Raw genomic sequence first — 22,400 nt, forward strand, 5'->3', positions numbered from 1 at the left:
AAAGACTCAATTTGTTTTTTTTTCTATAATTAGTATGTCTTTTCTTATGCTATCACCAAGTTCAGACCCTGTTGGAGAATAATATGCCATGAACTTTTTACCACAGGAATTCATTTGCCAGTAGTGTGAGCCAGAGCATCAAAAGGAATTGGTAAAGTGATATGTATTTATTAGGGAGTGATTTAGTGTGGTTTTTAGTGCTCTAACCCCTGTTACAAATTGAACTGTATCTCTCAAAATAGTGTTCAAGTTCTCACCTCCAATTATGACCTTATTTAGAAGTGGGGTCTTTCTAATGAAACTAAGTTAATGTGGCCAACACTAGTCTAACTGGTGTCCTTATAAGAGAAAAAGAACACATGCATGCACGTATGCACACATGCGCACAAACCCCCCGGAGGATGGGGAGAATGAATATCACATAATGACATTTGAGATAATAGCAGATTGGAGTGATGAATCTTTAATTCAAGGAATAAAGGATAGCTGGAAATACCAGAAACTAAAAGAGAGGGGTCGGGGTGGGGATGCAAAGCCTGCCCCAGAGCCCTCAGAACCCTGTTGACATACGGATGTCTGTCCTGTAGCTTTCAGAGCTACAGAGAAGAAATTCTTTTTGTGCTAATTTACTGTGCCCATCCTAGAAACAAACATGCTTCTGTTGTTCTTGCTCGGTATTGGCAACCTTGTCATGCACCATTGAGTTTATTCATGCAGAGGAGAAGTTCTTGGCTTTGATAGAAACTGAGAATTTCATAAGCAAAATTCTATTTGGTACTTGCAGAATATGTTCCACTTGGCTTACACTTAGATATTTTTCCCTTTGAAGGACATTTAATTAGGGAGAAGTCATGGATTAATAAGCAGATACAACTACCTTCTCCTCCTCCTTTTAACTCACCACTATGAATTAGAATGAGTGTTATTCTCAACAGTGCTATTTTTCCGATGAGTTTTGAAATAACAATATAAAAAAATGAAAACTGAGAATTGAATTAAATACGTAGATTTCCTATTCAGGGCTAAAGTTGTCTCATATTTACCTTGATTGTATAGTTCTTATTGTTTATGAAACTCTTTCATATAAATGGCATTTATCCTCAGGAAATCAAGAAAATTCCTCACTGAAATGCTACAGGGAGGACTTTTCCTCCTCACATGTCCTAATAGTTGCAAGGTGATACTGCAATATATTTCTACAGATGCATTTTTGTATATGACTATTTCATTTAAATATAGATGCATATTTTTAACTTAAAGAATAATCATTTTACATTCTAAAATTATTTTGGTTTTACTATCATGGAAGAATCACTGATATTTAATAAAAATCTAACAAAAAAAACCCCAACTGTTTGGCAAGTTGTTTTTGCCAAACTCCCATAGCAGCCCACTGGTGAACATTCCTGGTGTGCAGCAGACACTGGCTGTTTCCCTTGTGAGATTTCCTGAGTGGCATAAATGCATCACATAGCAACAAAAGCTCCTTTACCACACTATACCTTTATTTTCCTATAATATTGCTGATTTTCAAGGCTTATAGTTTTCTCAGCAGGCAGGTGAACATCACCCAACTAGGAGCTGGAAAAGTACCATTGGCCACAAGCCAACCTATAACTGTCTTACAAAGATTTTAAATTAACTTACTGCATACATTAAACAAGAAGAAAAGTAATTCAATATTGAACTAAAAATCTAGAATTATAACCTCTCTCATAGTTGTACCATATTGCCAAAATACTTTCCAGTTTTTCGTTTTTTTTTTTTTTTTTTTTTTTTTTTTTTAGAAGCACATGGTCTCTTGTAGCTCAGGCTGGCCTTGAAGTCCCTGATTCTCTTGCCTCTGCCTCACAAGTGATGGATTAAAGGTGTGCACCACCACACCACAGATAAAATACTTTTCTTTGAAAGAAGCTTAGTGAAAAGGGTACAGCCATAGAAATGAAAGATTTGATTGGGTAAGATTCAGGGCTGTAAAATGAGAGTATGAGAACTACCCTCAGCACTGCTCCGAAGCTGGTTGGATGCAGTCTCCTGCTCCAGACCTAACCCTGATCCACACAAAGACCGGCTTTTGATGCAGACACAAGTTGTTTTAGAACCTGGGTGTAGATAATGTTTTAAAGAGTCAAAGAAAAAGAGTCACCATTTGATGACTTTGAAACTGTAGAAGAAAAGATGATAAGAAAGTGTTGGATAACTTCTGAGATTAGGTGAAAGGTTAGATGAAAGGAGGGGCCATGTAACAAAACATAAATACAAGACTAGGTTCATGTCTTTTATTCAGTAGAATAAGTCCTGTAAAAACATAAAAACAAAAGAATGAATAAATGAACTCCCTCCCTTATAAAATTCTTAGACAGTGGTTGGTAAAAGAAATTGTGTAGTTCATTATATTCATACCATGGACAGACTGACTGTTGCATCCTGTGGCTGGCAGGAAGGATGGACAGTAGGAGTAGTGCTTCAGATTTGGGGATTTAAAACATGTAATGAAATAATTATGTGGTCCTTTTCACTTATTTTTAAAGAAAAAAATTGTCATCAGGAAAATACTAAAACCACAGTCACTTTCAGAAAGTGCAAGGAAACTGAATTTCTCATGACCTGCTGGTAAAAACACAGTGTTCCAACCAATCTGGAAAAGCTGTGGTGATAGTGGTATCCATGTGCTCCATGAGGGCTCCATTCCAAGTATGACAGAGTGAGAGGCAGGTGCTAGCATGGGACCTAAGCATCTGCCTGACACCACATACCTATCCTTTGTTAAACAGCTTTCATCTAAGTGAGGTGTGACTAAATACCCAGTTTAGTTCACATCCCCACTGGTTCTGACTTAATCTTTTAAATGGACCCAGAGTCTTCCTGACACACAAAGCTTAGAATCTAAGATGGATTCAGCAGAAGAACCTTGTTCTGTGTTGGCCTTGAAGATGGAGTGAGCCACATTGAAGGGTGAGGGAGAGCTAGGGCATGTAGACTGTCTTCAGCTGCAAAGTTGAATTTTTGTAGCAACCTGGTTGAGCTTGGAGAACACTGTTTCACAGTTTTTGGAAAGGTATTTAGGATGCAGGTTGGCTGCCCAATAACTTGCATTTCAGGCTTCAGTGTTACCAAGCAGAGGTTCCAGATGCAGGGTCCAGACATCTGTTTAAAAGAAACTGAAACTGAGTTTGAATTCACTGAGTTTATAGTGATTTGATACACAGCAGTAAAAACCACTACAGGTTTTAGAATCTGAATACGGTGTCACTTAGTGAAGGGGCTGTGTTCTAAAAATGAATCATCCTATGATTTCATTTTGCAAGCATCTGTTGGTACTTTTCCTTGTGAGAAATAGACATCTACTCACTTGGTACCAGTGACAGAGCAAAACAACGATTCCTCCAAAGTCAAGCTTGCTGACCAAGTGAGTATAGAGGGCTGTATTACAGGAGCTTGGGTGAAAGGTTTCCAGAATGTGGGTAATACCAAAACAGCTTTATCATGGAAACAAGTCCCATCCCAGGACAGATGACCAGCTTCTGAAAGTTGCATAGATGTAATTCTGCCTAGAGTTGACCTCCTCCTTCTTGTCTTCTCTAGTACCACTCCAAATCACTTGCTGCTGAGGCTGAATCATGTGCAGGGTGAAGAGAGGCTGGAGGGAGGGAAGGAAGGAATGGAAGGATTATAATTCTTGTTGAGGATCATAGGCCACATCTTTCGAGTCCCTGGTTTGGGTCATTACTGTGCTCTAATTTCCAGGTGGTAGCAGCCATACTATGTCTAGAGAAAAATATTTCGCAACAGCATGGAAGAATGAATCTAAATGAATTTAGGACCACTGTGACATCACTAGAAAATAGTCTTGTGTTGTCCATGTGCTTGTTGTCTGGCCAAACATATCAAAGTGGTTTTTGAATGTGGCAGTGGGTGGAGTGGATAGGGCTTAAATTTTGAGGAACACGAGGGAAAAGCCTACAGTTGCCTACAAAAGGCTATTTGTAGTACTCTGGCACACCCGTCTGTTGGTTGCCAGTGGAACTTAGAATAGACTGAGGAACATGCTAGTGGAACCTGGGGAAAGTGCTTCCTCTTTAAATGGCCAGAAAGCTTCTGAGAACTGTCTCCTTCATAGTGAGTACACAATTAGTGTTTATTTTTAGTTGGTATTTCCCAGGATGAGGTTGAAGGTGTGACTTGGCATTTTTTCCTTGCTTCTTTATGATAAAATGCAAGTAGATAGGGCTAAATTGAAGAAAACAAATAAAAGGATCCAGAACTTGAGTAGAATTCTCTCTTCAGTGGAGGTGGCGAAGGAGAGAATACTTTTGAAAATGTAGTGTAGAGAAAAAATAGAAGATGATGGCTACACAGAATGTCTCAGAATTTCCTCACTGTTTATTTTCACAAGAGGTTCCTTTAAGAAATAAAAGGCAATCCTACCACTCTTGACCAGACTGAAGGCCTATATAAACTTTAAAATCTCATCCTCGTGTCTTAGAGAGAGGCTAGAAGTTCACTCTTGGAAGATGGTGGGACTTGTGTGCAGTGGATTGAGACCTGGTAGTATATATTTATTTAATTTGTTAGTGAGAAACCAGTTTCAGTAAAAATACTCCTAGCTCAGACTAGAAAAGAGGACAGGGTGACAGGAGGACGTGGCTGCACAGCAAAGACATGTGCTGCCTTCTCTTCACTGGTTCTCCAATTGGAGGTTTCCTTGACTCCGTTTCATGATCCAGCATCTATGCCATGAAGATCAGAGACTTGTACCCATTGTATTGGGTGCTCGTGTTCTCTTTTATGCTTACTGTGTCTTTTTTATTTTATTTTACCTTATTTTTATTGATACGGTTTGTTAGACTTTGTTCTGTTTAGGTGCCTAAAATAAGCAGTTCATGCATTATTTGTTTCCAGTTACCTTAGATTTGATGTTTTAGTGCCAGTTCTCATTTCTGTTTCCCCAACTGAAGTTAAGATTAATTGATGGGGAAAAAAAAAGGACACTTGAAGGCAGCAGGCTGAGTTTGTGATTAGGTGAATGACATAGAGGTGTCCTTGAAATAATTGCTGGGGAAATAATAGTAAAAACAGAACCTTGGAGGGAAAGGTGTGGTCAGGTATAGCTGAAGGAAACTTAGAGCTAAAATAAGCTTACACTGAAAGAGCTACCTAATTCTTGTACAATTAGTCAAACATAAAAACAAGTTAACAGCCAGGCATGGATAAAGGAGGAGCCCAGGAAGCCCTACCCTCACTGCTGAACTATTTCCTATCAATAGATCAGAAAGAAAAGGAGTGATTGCCTCCTGTTGTGTGTCGCCCAGTGATAGTCTCAATTCAGTACTCACAAAGGTAGCCAAAATTCAGCTATAAATTGAGTAGCATTGCAATCAGAAGCTTAACGTAGGATAACACTCTTGTTCACTGTAAAGATTTGTCACTCATATTGGTTTAATAAAATGCTAATTGGCCAGTAGCCAGGCTAGAAATATAGGCAGTGCTACCAGACTAGGAGAATTCTGAGAAGAGGAAGGTAGAGATGCAGTCTCCAGCCAGACTGAGAAAAGGTACCAAGCCACATGGCTAAACATAGATAGGAATTCTGGGTTAATTTAAGTTGTAACAGTTAGATAGTAATAAGCCTGAGCAATAGGCCAAACAGTTTATAATTAGTGCAAGCCTCTGTGTGTTTATTTGGGACTAAAGGGCAGCAGGACCCTGTGGGACAGGAACTTCCATCCACAGAAGCTTAAAAAAGTTGTTCACTATTTTAAAACTTACATAGCAAAAGAAAAATCTAGAATATGCAAGATAGTATAATTTTGAAAAAGAAATAGAAAGTGGTGTACTTGTTTTAGTAGGAACCCCTGCTAGAAATTAGGAACAATAATTTCCGAGAGAGAACAAATAGACTGAAACCTACATATGAGTCCAGAAGTCATGTGTGAAGAGACATGTACATGTTAAGTGACAGGGTAACCTGCACTACATGTGTGAGACACTGACTGAAAAACAAAGAACAAAGTAAAAGACATGGTTCCGCAGGTACAAGGGCCCTGCCTTAGAAGACCAGCAACCTGAATTTGATCTCCAGAACCCATGGTAGAGGAGAGTACTGATTCTGGAAAGTTGTGCCCAGAACTGCACATGTGTACTGTGGTGTAGACATATCTGCAAGTATACCACACACACACACACACACACACACACACACACAGAGAGAGAGAGAGAGAGAGAGAGAGAGAGAGAGAGAGAGAGAGAGAGAGAATTATTTTTTAAAAATTAGAAAACAAAAAAAACGGAACTCTTTCCCAACCTCAAATCTTTCATGTCTTGCTTATTTTGGAAACATGATACAAAGATAAGAAAACTTAACAGGAATATCAAATTTGGGGGAAGGAGAAACAAAAACCAACTTTAATATAGCAAGTTTGTGTAAGTACATAAATTAGGGGCTTGTGTGTGTGTAGTTTAAAAGTTAGATCTGTAATGTACCCATGTGTATACAGTGGATAATGTAGCCAGATTTGAAACATATTTTTACTTCAAAACCATTCTGTCTGGATCATGCCTTAGTGTTTACTGTGAGGCAATACGTTAGACATACAAGTTAAATGAGCATTATTAAATATTAATCTCAATGAATAGATGAATCTGATTATTTCATTGTCAGTTTTGCCTTGTCTAATTATAAATCTAATTATTTTACATTTGCCTTTTAAATTTTATATATAATTATTATATATAATAAATATATGAATTGCCTCATAACTAACCATCTAATACGGTCAGGGCAATGTATCAGATAATCTTCTAATTTCCTTTCTGTCTGTTTTCTCTGGCAGGGTTACATTTTGCCATCTGCCTTTCCAGAGTAAGTGGCTCTATGTGGGCACTGAACGAGGTAATATACATATTGTCAATGTGGAGTCCTTCACACTCTCAGGCTATGTCATTATGTGGAATAAAGCCATTGAACTGTAAGTCTGAACATCAACTCCATATCTGAGTATCAGTATCTTATAACTCGGTGTTAGTGAATCCCTGTGGGATTGATATGTCAGGCATTCCTGATATTATATATAGATCTTTGGTGTTCTTTTTTTTAAATAAGTATTATCCGATTGTCATGGCAATTGATATATTTAAAGCTTTTTATATTCATATATATTTATAAATGTATAATACTATGTATTTTCATCTGTGTGTAAACTGTTACATTGAATAGCTGCAATGTAGTAGTTATTCCTGTTAGGTTGAAAATATTCCTTTTTTTCTTTTATCTTCTATTTCATTTTTCTTTAACCTTTTAATTATTTTTCTTTTATATTTTCTAATAGTCATGCAATGTAAATGTTTGTTAAAATTAGTATATCACCAAGATTGACAAAATTAAAAAGAGATTGAACTGTGGTGCCAAGAATCTCTAGTGTTAATTTTCACTTCCTGAAAGTTTTTTTTTTTTAATATCATCTCTTTTTGTAAGTTTTAATTTAAAGGTTTAAATATGAGAATAAAGCTGTTGGCAAGGCTCTTTTTAAGTACATTCCACAGTTTTACTCTTTTAACAGAGAAACCAGACAACGTTTTGGTTTAGCTAGAGAAGCTGGTTTACCTTTCTGTGGCAAGGATGTTTCTACCCTTCTTTAGAGGAATGAGTTTTCAGTTTGTTCTTTTAGTTGTTCATGACATCTAGTGGGTAGATGTGGTCTAAGTATTCACATTTCTGAAGTGGTACAGTGTCCCAGCCTCCAGCATTCACAAAAAGGGATATAAGTTTTCCAAATGTGTGGGCAACAATCAAGTTATATTTTTACCTGTATGCTCTCTCTTTCTCTGGTATTTCTATAAGTACCATGGACTTCTGGGTTTTCAAAAAATAAAAATAAAATGTAATTTTTCCCTACTTCTGTCTTGAGCTCAAATTGGTTGGGATTTCCCAGCATTAAATGTTTCATTGTTTTCAAATATTAACTTCACAATGAAAAGAGATTTTCTATGCTAAAATAAATGTTTGACTAAACAGATTATCTTTTCTATATAGAAAATGCAATTAACAAGTTTTTTAACTTAAAGCCATATGATTGTCACCATTTTTCATTGGTTGGCAACTTAACTATTCTCTTCATAAATTAGTGTTTTTTTATTGTGGTGAATACTGAAACTTTTAATAGAGTAAAAAGCCTTTTTTTTTTTTATTTTTTTCTTGCAGGTCATCTAAATCTCACCCAGGTCCTGTTGTCCATATAAGTGATAATCCCATGGATGAGGGGAAGGTAGACTTTTTTCTAAATAAACAAACATGTGTTAATTAATCCATGCTGTTTTGACTTTTAAATTTGCAAACTGTCCTAGGACTGCACTGTTGCCGAAAAGTTTAGATTAGACGAAGGTTTGTATACCGAATGATGTAAAGACTTGTTATTGGTTATGAAGAACAAGTTGAAGGACTAAAATGATTTCTAATTAAAAGGGTTAGAAATCCTAAAGCATAAATAGAATTTAATAATTATAAAGTGTTCATTTGTATTCGACTGACTCAGAATGTTTTCCCTGATTTTCTGATAATGTGGACAGGGTTTTTTTTTTTGGGGGGGGGGAGGGTGGTTGTGATTCTTAATTTAGTTAAAAGCTTTATAGTCCTTTCATATATTACATTATCTTATAGTAGTCTCTATAGGTTAGTCTCCTTAAATTTTTCTTCATAAGTAAGTCCAATGAATAATATAGAGACATTTTTGTTATGTTTTAAAAATCTTGTTTAATTTTTTTTACTCATACAGTCTTTATCTATTGTTAGCTTGAGTTAGTACATTTAAAAATAATAAAATTTCCTTTTCTGTGAATTTCTGTTTTCTTACTTACATGAACCATCTTTCACATAGTTCCATTTAATAATGGCACTTTCCTACCTGTGTCATTTTAAGATGTTTACCTGAATGAGCTCCAGAAAGTTTGTCAGAAATCAGTGATGTAAAACTTTACCTTATGAAGGGATTTGACTCCAGTGTTTTCGTCTCTCAGTCAGTGAGCAAGTGAGAGCCTATAAAAATTATTTACCACTATTCTCAGCTTGCCACTGGAACACAGCAGCATACACTGCACTGTTTGGAGTTGGCTTATGGCTATGGAATGATACCATTGGAAGGAAACTTTACATAATGCAAATGTCAATCTCTTGGTTTTTGTTTTATTTTTCTTTTTTTTATTAGTTCAAGTTAGGGAACAAGCTTGTTTCACATGTAAGTCCCTTCTCCCTCTCCCTCCCCTCACCTCCATCCCTCCTCCCCCACCCCCAACCTACCCCCACCCCATCCACCCACCACTCCCCAGGCAGGGTAGGGCCCTCAACGGGGGCTCTGCAAATTCCACCAAATCTTCCTGTGCTGGGCCTGGGCCCTTCCCCATGTGTCCAGGGCCAGAGTGTATCCCTTCATGTGGGATGGGCTCTCAAAGTCCCTTCTTACACCAGGGAAAAATACTAATCCACTACCAGAGGCTCCCTGGAGTGCAGAGGCCTCCTTATTGACATCCATGTTCAGGGGTCTGGATCAGTCTTGTACTGGCCTCCCAGACAGCATCTGGGGTCCCTGTGCTCTCCCTTGTTCAGGCCAACTGTTTCTGTGGGTTTTTCCAACCTGGTACAGACCCCTTCACTCTTCATTCCTCCCTCTCTTCAACTAAATTCCAGATTACAGTTCAGTGTATATCTGTGGATTTCTGTCTCTGCTTCCATCAGCCACTGGATGAGGACTCTAGGATGGCATAAAGAGTAGTCATCAATCTCATTTTAGGGGAAGGGCTTTTAGGTTATCCTCTCCACCATTGCCTGGATTGTCAGATTGTGTCATCCTTGTAGGTCTCTGGAGATCTCCCTAGTGCCAGATCTCTTCTCAGACCTATAGTGGCTCCCTCTGATATGGTATCTGTCATCCTGCTCTCTCTCCTCTATTCTTCCCCAAACTCAATATTTCTGGTGGTGTCATATTGGTCTTTCTGTTGTTGAGTGAGTTCTTATTCTATCTTCTTCCCATATCTTCTTCCAGTGGGTGCAGGTGGGGTCTCTCTCTCTCCTCTTGTGACCCAGTGGTGTGTGTGGGCCAGGGATTCAATGTCCACAGCTCTGGATGGTCTTGCCTCTCCTGGTAGTCTCCTTACTCTGAAGGAGTTAGGCCTCAGTAGGGGTCAGGTCGGTGGAATGGGAAGGAAGAGTGGGGTGTTTCCATACTCAGGGAGTTTTTCCCTGCCTGGGCAGGTCTACTCCAAGCGGGAGCAGGACCAGAGAGATCGGCGTGAGTGGGGCTTTGGACGGGAGTTGCTAAAAGCAGAGGGTCACTCACCTCTTTATGGATCAAGTCGGTGGAATGGAAAGGAAGAGTGGGGTGTTTCCAGATTCAGGGCTCTCCTCCCTGCCTGGGTGTGTCTACCCCAAGCAGGCGCAGGCCCAGAGAGATTGGGGTGAATGGGACTTTGGACGGGAGTTGAGTAAGAGCAGAGGGTCACTTACCTCGTTATGGATCAGGTCGGCGGAAAAGGGCGTTTTATTTTTCTTTTACACATGATGTCTGTTTAAAAACCAAGCCTCTGGCTGGAAAGCCTAATGTATTAACAATGTTCCCTTCACATGGAGTTACTCACTAAGTCATTACATCCCATCATGAGGTCTGTCACAGTTGATGGCAATCCGTCACACTCTTCTTATTTCCTTTACTTCATTGATTAAAATTTTTATTCATTTCCTAAGCCCTAGCTCCTCTCTGCTTCCCTCCCCACCAACTTTTTGCATTCTCTCTCTCTCTCTCTCTCTCTCTCTCTCTCTCTCTCTCTCTCTCTCTCTCTCTCTCTCACACACACAAAATGAAAAATTGAAACAAACAAAAAACTCAATAAAACCAACAAATGCCAAAACAAGGTGAAATGAAAAGCCCCTCCCACCTCCACAACGTGGTTTGTTTTTGTCCATAGACATGCAACCTACCCTCTAATGTGGTTGATATACCCAGTGTTACTCCATTGGAGAAAATAGATTTGTTTCCAGCAGGCATCAACTGCAGATAGCTTCTTGGACTTCGTGTCTGTTTCCCCACCTCAGGGATGGGACTTGGTCTGGTTTGAACCTGTGTAGGTCTTGTGTGTGCTCCTACAGTCTCTGTAAATTCACGTGTGCATCAGTTCAGTTGTGTCTGGAAGACACTGCTTCCTTGGAGCCATCTGCCACCCCGCTCTCATAGTCTTTCCACCTCCTCTTCTGCATGGATCCCTGAGTCTTGAAGGGGGCACTGTTTGATGAAGACAGCCCATTTAGGACTGTCCATCCTTCCCAGAGTGCCATTCTCATCTTTATGGTTTCTTGTTTAAGTGTTGAGTGTATCTGCACACTCTGACAGGGTGACTGAGTTTTTCTTCAGATGTAGTCTGGGTTTCCTTATCTTTCATGATGCCCTCTCTAGAAGGATGTGCTGAAGCAACAGTCACTACTGCAGACTGCTCTTTGCTGCCTCCAGGACATGGTTTCTGTCAGTCCTGTTCTCATGGCTAGCTCACCATTTTCCTGACTTCTCTACACATTAAGGCCCAAATTAAAAGTTGTCCAGACCAGGCTGGTGAAACCCACAGAAACAACTGACCTGAACAACGGGGAACTCTTGGTCCCCAGACTGATAGCTGGGATACCAGCATGGGACTGATCCAGATCCCAGGAACATGGGTTTCAGTGAGGAAACCTCTGAAATCTACAGGGATCCTGTAGGGATCAGTACTTATCCCTAGCATAGGTGTGGACTTTGGGAGCCCATTCCACATGGAGGAATACTCCCTGAGCCAAGACACACTGGGGTGGGCCCAGGCCCTATCCCAAAGGAAACGATAGACTCTGATGACACCCTGTGGAAGTCCTCACCATCCAGAGGGAGCAGAAAGGATATGTGATAGGTAGGGTTTTATTTGGGGGGGGTGGATAGGGGAGGCGGTAAGGGATAGGGAACTGGGATTGTCATGAAAAGCAATGTTTCTAATTCAAATTTAAAAATCTGAAAAAAAGTATATGTAAATAATGTCTGCCCAGATAATTCTGACAGAAAATGTTTTCCCTCCTATATCCATAGTACTTCAGCCATGCAAATGTTATGGTATGTGTGACTCACTGCCTTTGTTAGAAATGCATGTGTATTACCACTCCTCTGAACTGTGTAGAGCTATGTTCATACTGAGTGCAACCATTTGTTTTATCTATTTATATTTGGTGGTGGAAGTTGAATTCAGGGCCTTGCACATGCTAAGCAAGTACTCTACCAATACTCTAACAGTATCTCCAGCCTGTTTATTTATTTGTTTGTTTTTTATGCAGGATTTCACTACATAGCACAGATTGGCCTGGAACTCACAATCCTTTTGTCTCAAAGGCTTCCCGAGTACTAGGATTACAATTGTTGACCACCATGTTTGCTTATAAGAAAAAAATTAGTATATTAATGAGTGATTCACAGAATTGGTTATGTCTTTCTAAATTATGTAACATTCTGGTAGGAACAATTCTTTTTTAACGTATTTTAATTTTAATATTCATGTGTGAAAGTCATACATGTGTATTATATATCTTGATCACATTATTCCCTGTTACTTTCCCCCCTCCTCTTTCTAGACCTCTCTTTTTTTTTCCCAGTAAGTCCCCAGTAAGTTTCTTATTTTTGTTTAGTTTTTAAATTACCTTTGGGTTTAATTGGGGTAGCTTCTCTGAACATGGGTGTTTTGTTTACTGTAGTATTGACAACTTGCAAGCACCTATACCACTTAAGGAAAATGCTTCCCCCTCTTCAGCACATCGAGTGTCTATAGTTCCTCAGCTAGGATGGAGCTTTGTTTGTCCCGCTACCATCCCTGCTACAATGTTGTCAGGCTAGATCTAGTTCAGGTGACCACAGTGTCTGGGAGTTTATGAGTGCAATAGCTATGTCATGTCCAGAAAATTGTTTCATAGCTTTTATTCCTTCCCCTGGCTTTCATATTCTGTGTGTGCCCTCTTCTATGATGTTCCCCAATTTATTGTGATGTGGTGTGTGTGTGTGTGTGTGTGTGTGTGTGTGTGTGTGATGGCAGGGGGCATGATACAGATGTCCCTTTTAGGGCTAAACACTAAATAGTCACTCTCAGCACTTTGAGCATTTGGGACTCTGTGTTTACTGCTACCCACTGCAAAATGAAGCTTCCTAGTAGGAATAAGTCTAGTGGAGATTTTCCAAGGACTTACATAACTTAGGTTCCCATTTTCCTTGTCTTGCTTTTGTAGAGAAGATCTGAGAAGCTTGTGATCATTCAACCCTAACCTGTTGGACATACTTCTAACTTCATTTGGATGTTGTGGCTGGCTAAAAGAGTCTGAAAGTTTATTGAGACCTTATTAGATTATTAAAAAGCAGGCAAAGCTAATTCCTTACAGTTACAAGTCTGTGAAGTGTCACTTTCACACCCAGATCTCTTTACCTTTGTCTTGAGCTGCTACCATATTTTATCAGTTTGTAAATTTTTTTTTTGAATGTCTTCATTTTCTCTATGAGACATTGCCTTATCATGCATTCAAGATATCTGGAGGGAAAGGAAACTGTTGCAAACTCTTTCCAGGAGTATCTATTTTACTCTCATAGCTAATGTGTAGCTTACTTTCTCCTCTTTCAGTCTTGGACCCCAGCCCATAGAGGGTGCTATCTACATTTAGTATGATTTGTCCTACTGCAGTTAATATAATCTCAATAACTCCTCACAGCCATGCCCAAAGGCATGTCTCTTTGTTGATTTAAGATCCTAGCAAAATGACAGTCATTGTTAACAGCTATCACACTGGGACAGGGGTGTGGATCACCCCTGTACACAGTTTATGAGGCAAGAGCGTATCAGGCTCCACAACATATGTGAAAGACATAACAGTGAACAGGATGGTTTTAGTTCTTACCCAACGAACCAGTATTACAGTCTGCAAGAGAATTCAAATGAAAATACTGTATTAAAAAAGTAACCCTTCAGACTGTAAAAGGATGGATTATTACTAGAGCACATCGGAAGGGCATTGTAGTAACATTTGGTCATTCAAGGAAGTCTTCCCCAAAGAAGCAGTTGCTAAGAGCACCTCTGAAGGATAAGTGGGACTAATCAGAGGATTCCATTTCCACCCTGCCCCCAGACAGCATGTACAAGTGCTTAAATATGAGAGTGCATGGAGAAACAAACTCCAGAATCAGCAAATGGACTGTGTTGGGCAGGAGAGGTATGAGGGGTGACTTTGGAGGAGCAAGTAGAAATCAGTGATAAATATATAGTTGTGTAATTGAGATCTGATTTTTATCATGAAAAGAATGGTGAGACTGACAAATTTTAAGTAGAAGCACACATTTCCCTTTCAGCTTTGGATATTATAACTGCTCCTCTGACTACAACAGGAAATGGGTCAGAAAAGAGATCTTTGTATATTTCTCTAGGAGGAAGGTACAAGAGATGGAGGAATATAAGTTGGAAAGATGCAGAACATCACTTTAAACTTAGTTAATGGCTTTTCTTGTTTAAGGTGGGACTATCATTCATGATGACTGCCAGGTCTTTGACAGACAGCTGATTAGCTCTGGTTATCAGGACACAATATAGACAGCTAGCAGGCTCCAGAGGGTGTGAATATACTTTCTGGTTTAACATTGGGAAGTGGTATGCTTATTGGAACTTCGAGCTTGAATTTCATGAAGGAATATGGGATGATTATTTGAAATTAATCAGTATGTACATAGAGTGAAATTCTTTGGTGGTGTATATATATCTTTGAAAGTATGTAGTATCTCAAACACATACAAATTCACAGTTTTATTAGTAATTTTTAGAAATGTATTAGGATATAGACTCGTGACTTGAAAGAGTCTGCACTCTCTTTTCAGTATCAGTTGTATTTTGAGATGCTAATCATCAAAAGCATGTAAATCCGCCTTGCCATGTTCTTATTTGTCATCTGTGTAATTGGTAACTCCCAGTGCAGGTGTTTAATTATATTAAAGTTTTGTGAGTGAAGGAGGTGAACAATGATTAGCTTTATTGTCCAAAATAAGTATTTTATAGAGTAAATAAATCATTCCTCAGTAAGGTGACCTTTCCTTTCCCAGCTTTTGATTGGCTTTGAATCTGGAACAGTCGTCTTATGGGACCTCAAGTCAAAGAAGGCTGACTATAGATACACATATGACGAGGTAACAGCAATATTTATTCTCATTGCAAATATTGTCATTGCTATAATGCACAGCAGCTTCTCTAAGAATTGAATTTTCAGGTTTAGTTTAGATTTGATGTTAGGGTAATTACAGAAGTTTTTCTGTTTGCATTTTTCTTCTCTTAGTAATACATCCACTTCACCTTTCTTTCGGGGAGTTAGAACACACAGTGTGTTGTTGGTATTATTCATCAGTGAACCTGCTGAGTCATGGAGTTCTCTGAGAAACGATGCTGTTACATCCACAGCTCTGTTCATAGCTACAGAGATCCCCACATGCTTCTTGTACAGTACAGTCTGCTACTTTCAAGGACTATTGCTTTCTCTAATATTTCTCCTTGATTAGAGTCATGTTGCACCGCTCAGCAGTCATATAACAAATATTACATGTATTTTCTTTTATTTAAAAACATTTTGATGGCTGGAGTGATGGCTCAGAGTTAAGAACACTGAATGCTCTTCCAGAGGTCCTAAGTTCAATTCCCAGCAGTTACATGGTGGCTCACAACCACGTATAATTCAATCTGGTGCCCTCTTCTGGCATGTAGGCAGAACACTGTATACATAATAAGTAAATAAATATTAAAAAATATTTTAAATCTCTTTGGTTAACTTCTCAATACTGACCACATTCCATGGAAGTAATTTCACTATAGTATATATAAAGGCAAGGCTTATTTTAAAATTGAAGTTTTATCATGATTTAAGTGTACTTTTAGAGCAATTTACCTATCTACTCTATTTCAAATTTTGGTAGAAATACTTTGACTCAGAAATGTTGTATTAAATGTTGGCATTTCCACTCTGTGCTCATCATCATGTAAATGCTTTCATCCAAACTATATTACATTTCTGTATAATTTTAGCTTACATTTATAAGCACACAAAGAACACAAATAAGCAGACACTGAATTAAATGCAAGTGCTGACTGTGTATGTATAGTAGAACTTCATCTTGCATTTCAGTTGAATGCCTTCTTGCTGTGCTGTCCAATTCCAGTAGTTCAGCAGGGCACCTTTTAAAGTCTTTTAACCATTAAGAATGAAAAGTGCATCACCATGACTTGAAAATAAGAAATTCAGAGCAACCCTAGGGATGGATCTTCTAAAACTAAGATTTTATAGAGAAAAGTCATAATTTAGAGGCAAAAAGTGGAGGCTGAACACATGTCAGTCACATGAAATACTTTGTGGATAGTGGGTTAGAAGTATAGTGTTCCAGTCAAAGAAGGGTCTTCTTGTGGGACTGAAGAGATGACATAGCAGCTACAGGTCTGAGTACTTGGGTGCTTCTCAGAGGACCCAGGTTTGATTCCCAGCACCCAAATGGTGCCTCACAACTGTCTGTAACCCACTTCCAGAGGATCCAATGTCCTCATCTGGCCTCTGTTTGTGTGCACTAGTCACACACATGGAATAAAACAATTAGAAGGAAAAGAGGGTGGTCTCCTCAGATTAAATTAAAAGTCACCCCCATAATTATTCTGAGGTATTGAAAATATGCTTTCATGTTCAACCTGAGGAATTTTTATTGATATTAATCCCAAATTATATGTTTGGAATTTTAGGATAGATTTTTAGTTCATTAAAACAAATTCTAATATCTCAGTGTGGCTAATTTCTTCATTATTCATTGTTTGTAGTAATGTAGTAGTTTATGTGTGGGTAGGGTTCATTCTGATAAGCTCTAAGAACACTCCTTTCCTGAACTTGTTGGTAAATAGTGCATATGTCATTGGCATAGCTTCCTAAATACAATGATCAGGAGGAATTAAACAGTTTCAATATGCAATATCTTATTTGTGTTGTAAGAGGACTAAGTTATTTTGATAATGTAGCTAATGTATTGACTATCTTGGAAACTATAAAAAATTGTCAAAATCAATTACCAAACCATTTATCACTAGTTTGATAATAGAATTCTTCACCCTTCTGTAGGCTATTCACTCGGTGGCTTGGCATCATGAAGGAAAACAATTTATTTGCAGTCATTCTGATGGTACTTTGACCATATGGAATGTGAGGTCCCCTGCTAAACCTGTACAGACCATCACTCCTCATGGTAAGGGTGCCTCCATTTTAAAAAGACTACCCAAATTGTAATGGACTACTGTGTGATTTGGGGGAGGTTGTTTTTGTTTTAATGGGTGAAGAATATTATCATCTTGTCATGGAATGAATATTGTAATAGCTTCTGAATATCATTTCTTTATTTGTCCAAATGTCAGATCACATTGTTAATTGAAAGAGACTTTAAACTTTTGTCATCTTAAGATTGTCCCAAGCGGTTGATGTGTATGTGACACTGTAGTTGATACATCAAGGTCCCAACTGCAGGTCATTTTCTACGTTTAAGAATGGTGTATGAGTGCTGAAGGTCATCCAGAGTTTGTTGATCCCAGGGGACTCAGCAAGCACATAATCATCCTCGCACAGTGTTTGTTACAACACAAGAATGTGGCGCAGATAGGTTTCTACAGTGTTTATTGTCTCTTGGCAGAACAGTCTCTATCTGAACTTATCCTACACAGAAAGGCAAAGAACATTTGATTTACAGTTTTTTTCAACGTTAGGAGGCAAACAACACACAGCATATTATTTTCTTGTGGTACATGTGAAGAATCGCTTTCCTTACACAGTACAGCAGTCTAAATGTACATGGTACTAGTTTTACTAATTGTTTAATTTTATTTCCATAAAATATTGTATATAAATAAATTTTACAGGAAGTGAGTTGCTTTTATGAGTTTTGTTGTATCTTCTATTCACTGCTTAGCTTGCCACTGGCAGCGGTAACCTACCAACACTAAGTTTTTGTTACCAGTTGAATTCAACAGCAGACCTGAGTCTACTTCAGCACATGGTAATGCAAAAATATGTCTAGTGTACCAAACAAGATACCATTTGTTATAAATATAGTATATTTATGGTACATAATTTTCAGAATATTAACCACTCATTCTGATAGAATACATTTTAGTTCTTTCTTTTGTCATACTATAACTTCTTGTTTTTAATTTTATCCTAATGATTTTGAGAATATTTTTTGCTTTTTTAAATTTTTTTATTTTAATTAGAAAGATTATTTTACATGTCAACGCCAGGTCCCTCTCCCTCCCCTCCTCCCCTGCCCCCCCCAACTAACACCCTACATATCCCATACCCTTTCTGCTCACCCAGGGAGGGTGAGGCCTTCCATGGGGGGGGGGTCTTCAGAGTCTGTCATATCCTTTGGGATAGGGCCTGGGCCCACCCCCTTGTGTCTAGGCTCAGAGAGTATTCCTCCATGTGGGATGGGCTCCCAAAGTCCATTCCTATGCTAGGGACAAGTACTGATCCACTACAAGGGGCCCCATAGATTTCAGAGGTCTCCTCACTGACACCCACATTCAGGGGGTCGGATCAGTCCCATGCTGGTTTGCCAGCTATCAGTCTGGGGACCAAGAGTTCCCCGTTGTTCAGGTCAGCTGTTTCTGTGGGTTACACCAGCCTGGTCTGGGACCCCTTTGCTCATCAGTCCTCCTTCTCTGCATCTGGATTTCAGTTCAGTTCAAGGTTTAGCTGTGGTATCTGCATCTACTTGCAGGAGCTGCTGGATGAAGGCTATAGGATGGCATATAAGTCAGTCATCAATCTCATTATCAGGGAAGGGCATTTAAGGTAGCCTCTCCTCTGTTGCTTAGATTGTTAGTTGATGTCATCCTTGTAGCTTTCCAGACATTTCCCTAGTGCCTGATTTCTATATTATGTCTCCCTCTATTATAGTATCTCTTATCTTTCTCTCTTCTGTTCTTCCCCCAACTCAACCTCCCTGCCCCATCATGTCCTCCTCACATATTTTACTTTTAAATTTTTGTGCATTATTAGTTTTGGTCAGTTTTGATTAGTTTCCGTGGTGGTAACCACCTGCACAGCATAAATAGTGCATTAGCATGGTGTTTCGTGCTACCATGTGTCATGTTAAAGTAGATGTGAATATATTCTGTTTCAGTCTTGTGCGGCTTTATCCTGAACCCAGGTCATTGTGCATGGTAGGCCAGCATTCTACCTACTGAGCTGTGTTTCCAGTCCCAAGGTTAATACATTTGTGAAGCTGTATTCAGAAGACATAATAAGACACAGCCTAATGTGTGCTTATTAAAGCAGAAAGTCTGTGACCTTTGGGAAACCAGTTAGCATTTCTGGATCTCATTATTATTTATAACTAGAAAAGATAATGAAACTTAATCCAGTTTCCTCATGCTGTTCTGAGAATTGAATTTATTTATTCAACTAATTCTTATTGGCTCTACTATGTGTTCATAAGCTATATAACTGAGAGTACCTGGACATTATGATTTGATATGTACATATGTGATTCTAACTAAATAGAGATTTTAGAGATATGTTAAATCAGTAGGATAGACTAGTGTTCCCGCAAATATATTTCTGTTTCCTACACATACCTGTTTGTTTGTAGGTGATGAGTTTTTTAATATAAGAAGCATAACATAAAGAAATTTGGGGCTTACTGAATTAAAGTTGAATTTTTTTCTCCATGACATGACACAGCAGATGATTTTTGATTGTTAAAACTAGCTAAAGTAGTAGTATTTGTTTTGTTGTTGTATTTCTTATGAATATCAAAAACAATTTCCCTGGCAGTCAGGTAACCTTGAATCTTTTTCCAACTATGATATACATGAGAGCTGGAGAGGTGGCTCAGTGGATAAATCATTTATATGCCTTGAAAGTGTGAGGACCAAAGTTCAGATCTCTAAAACTCTTATAAAAGGCCAGGTTCATAATGATAGACACCTATAAATGCAGTATCCCAAGGCAGAGGCAGGGGATTCCTGGAGCCACATGGCTAGCTAAACAAGCAGGAATCATCAAGCAGAGAGCCATCAAGGAAGACATATGACATCAACTTTGAGATTCCCTATATATGTACACATATATGAACATGAATATGTATGTTATATCTGTATATACATAATATACATGTATACAATGCATACACACACACCTTTTGAAGATAATTTCTATTCTCTGGGACTTAGTTTTATAAATTATAAAAATGGCAGAAATGAATGAGATGAGTTAGCAAGTGTTTATCAATATGTGGAAATTGAGCAGAATTTTACTCTACAAATTTACTTTTAGTAATAGATGCCAAGTCATTTATCTACAGACAACTCTTTGTGTGGTAAACTAGGCTAAAGGTCTGCTGCTGCTTTTTGGTTTGCTTTTCTGCTGTGACAGATGAGCTTTTATTAGAAGAGAATGCTTGCTAGTGCTATCATGGCTGTTTTTATCCTGAAACCATCATCTTACTTAAGTGATTTGCTGGGTCAGGGACCCCACATAGGTCTGCACTGTAGCCCTGAGCTGGAGTGATGTACCATTAGATGAGAATTTTTGTGATTGTCAGTTTCACTAGAATTGGCTGACTCCCTAAGGAAATGGAAATGCTAGATAGTCACAATCAAAAGATGTCCTCAATAGGAAATGATGTTTTAATTTTCTAGATGTTTTAAGTTTCTAGAGCATATTCATCAGTTCAGTCAACTATTTTATCTATAGTACATGAAGGAGAGTTTTTATTCTATTAAGGGTCACTGGATTAAAATTACATTGAAGTTCACATACATCAAAGTCAGTATTAAAATTAAGGATGAAACCAGCAAAAAATTCTATTTATCTACACTTAATTTGCCATAAGCCTAAAAATAAAACCATACCTGTTGTTTCCTCTAATTTTTATATTTGAAAGGACTTTGAAGACTCCATAACATGCCCAAATAAGTCTGTTACTTAAATTCAAAGAATCAAAAAGGCAGAAGATGAATACATGGAGAAATTGTGAAGCTTCCTGTGTGCCAGCTTCCCAGGGCAGGGTTGTGCTAAGATTCTGGCTGCAGACATCGCATCTGGTTTCTGGAGCTCAAAGAGAAGCTCTTGGGTATTCTCTTGGGGTGACCATGCTGCTGGTACCTGTCAGTGCTTGGGGCACACCCAAGGGAATTTAGACTTTCAACAATTGTAAATCGTATTCTTCTTGTCCTGCTAAGAGTCAAGGCCCAGATACCACAACACCCCTAACCTCCAGCTTTAAATGAACTTCATTTCTACACTAAGATGTCATGGTAAATTCTCCAAGCCTATTATTTCAAAATAACATTATTAGCATTGGCAGTGTATTTTTCCAGTTGTCATTTTTTTAGAAAGTCACTTTCTAATTAGAAAATAACTTGAGCCATCTAGGTAACTTGAAGTTTACTAATAGCATTATTAAGATCAGTAAAATAAATCAGACACAACTAATTTAATGTTATATTTTTATCTAACCCTAAATATGCAAAAATGCTATTTCATCATATGACTAAATATACAAAATTGAGATATTTTTTTCCTAGTATTTTATATTCCCAACACATCTGAACTTGAACTGATCACATTTCAGGTGCCTACTAGCCACATGGTAGCAATCATATTATAGACATTGCTCTAGACTTAAGGGTGTATGTGCAATACAACAACTCTTTCAGTTCATTCTATTTAACAAAATTAACAATTACAGGCTAATTTTTGTCAGATTCCTTTTTTTTCTAAACCTTTACACAATAGATGTTTATTGAGGACCTCCAGTCTCTTGTGGGTGAATTACTAGAAATTTATCAGCCTCAATAAGCTCATAGTCAAGTACTTAAAGTGATTTATAAATTGGTAACTTCAAGGATTTTCATAGTTGTTAATGATAGTATATGTAGTGCTGCATGTCTATGTTTTTGGACTGAGGATAATTAGGAATAGTTCATAAATTCAAGATATTTAATCTGGATCTTGAAGAAGACGGGTGCTATAGAGTTGAAAAGAACAGTGCAAGATTATTTTAGTAAGAATATATAAAGGGGCCAAAGCATATAAAGCAAGGCATTATATGAAGTCACTACTAATCTATCATGGGTAGAGATTTGATAATTCACAGGAAGAAAACAGAGCCATGTGTGATGAAGAATATATATCGGAGTATAATAAAAAGTTTGAACCTCATGCTCAAGACTCAGTAAGTGACTTTTCAGTGGTTCACATAAATTTGACATCTTAAAAACATACTTTAATGTTAATCCACTGGGATGACCGGATGGGGCAGGTGTGTTAAGAGTAAATAAAGATAATTTGAGTATTGGCA

The 22,400-nt window shown here is 38.2% G+C and overlaps 1 protein-coding gene across 4 annotated transcripts in view; it reads left to right on the forward strand.

Annotated features, from left to right (window-relative positions):
- Window positions 1-22,400, forward strand: part of Stxbp5 (syntaxin binding protein 5) — a 129,082-nt gene that overhangs the window by 41,069 nt on the left and 65,613 nt on the right. For all 4 annotated transcript variants that reach the window (XM_027402033.2, XM_027402034.2, XM_027402036.2 and 1 more), the window contains exons 5-8: window positions 6,834-6,968; window positions 8,201-8,264; window positions 15,123-15,206; window positions 17,165-17,288. In XM_027402033.2, the coding sequence (XP_027257834.1) occupies window positions 6,834-6,968; window positions 8,201-8,264; window positions 15,123-15,206; window positions 17,165-17,288 (407 nt within the window). The remainder of the gene's footprint in view (window positions 1-6,833; window positions 6,969-8,200; window positions 8,265-15,122; window positions 15,207-17,164; window positions 17,289-22,400) is intronic.

The sequence above is a fragment of the Cricetulus griseus genome, chromosome 2 (assembly GCF_003668045.3).
Source record: "Cricetulus griseus strain 17A/GY chromosome 2, alternate assembly CriGri-PICRH-1.0, whole genome shotgun sequence".
NCBI lineage: Eukaryota > Metazoa > Chordata > Mammalia > Rodentia > Cricetidae > Cricetulus > Cricetulus griseus.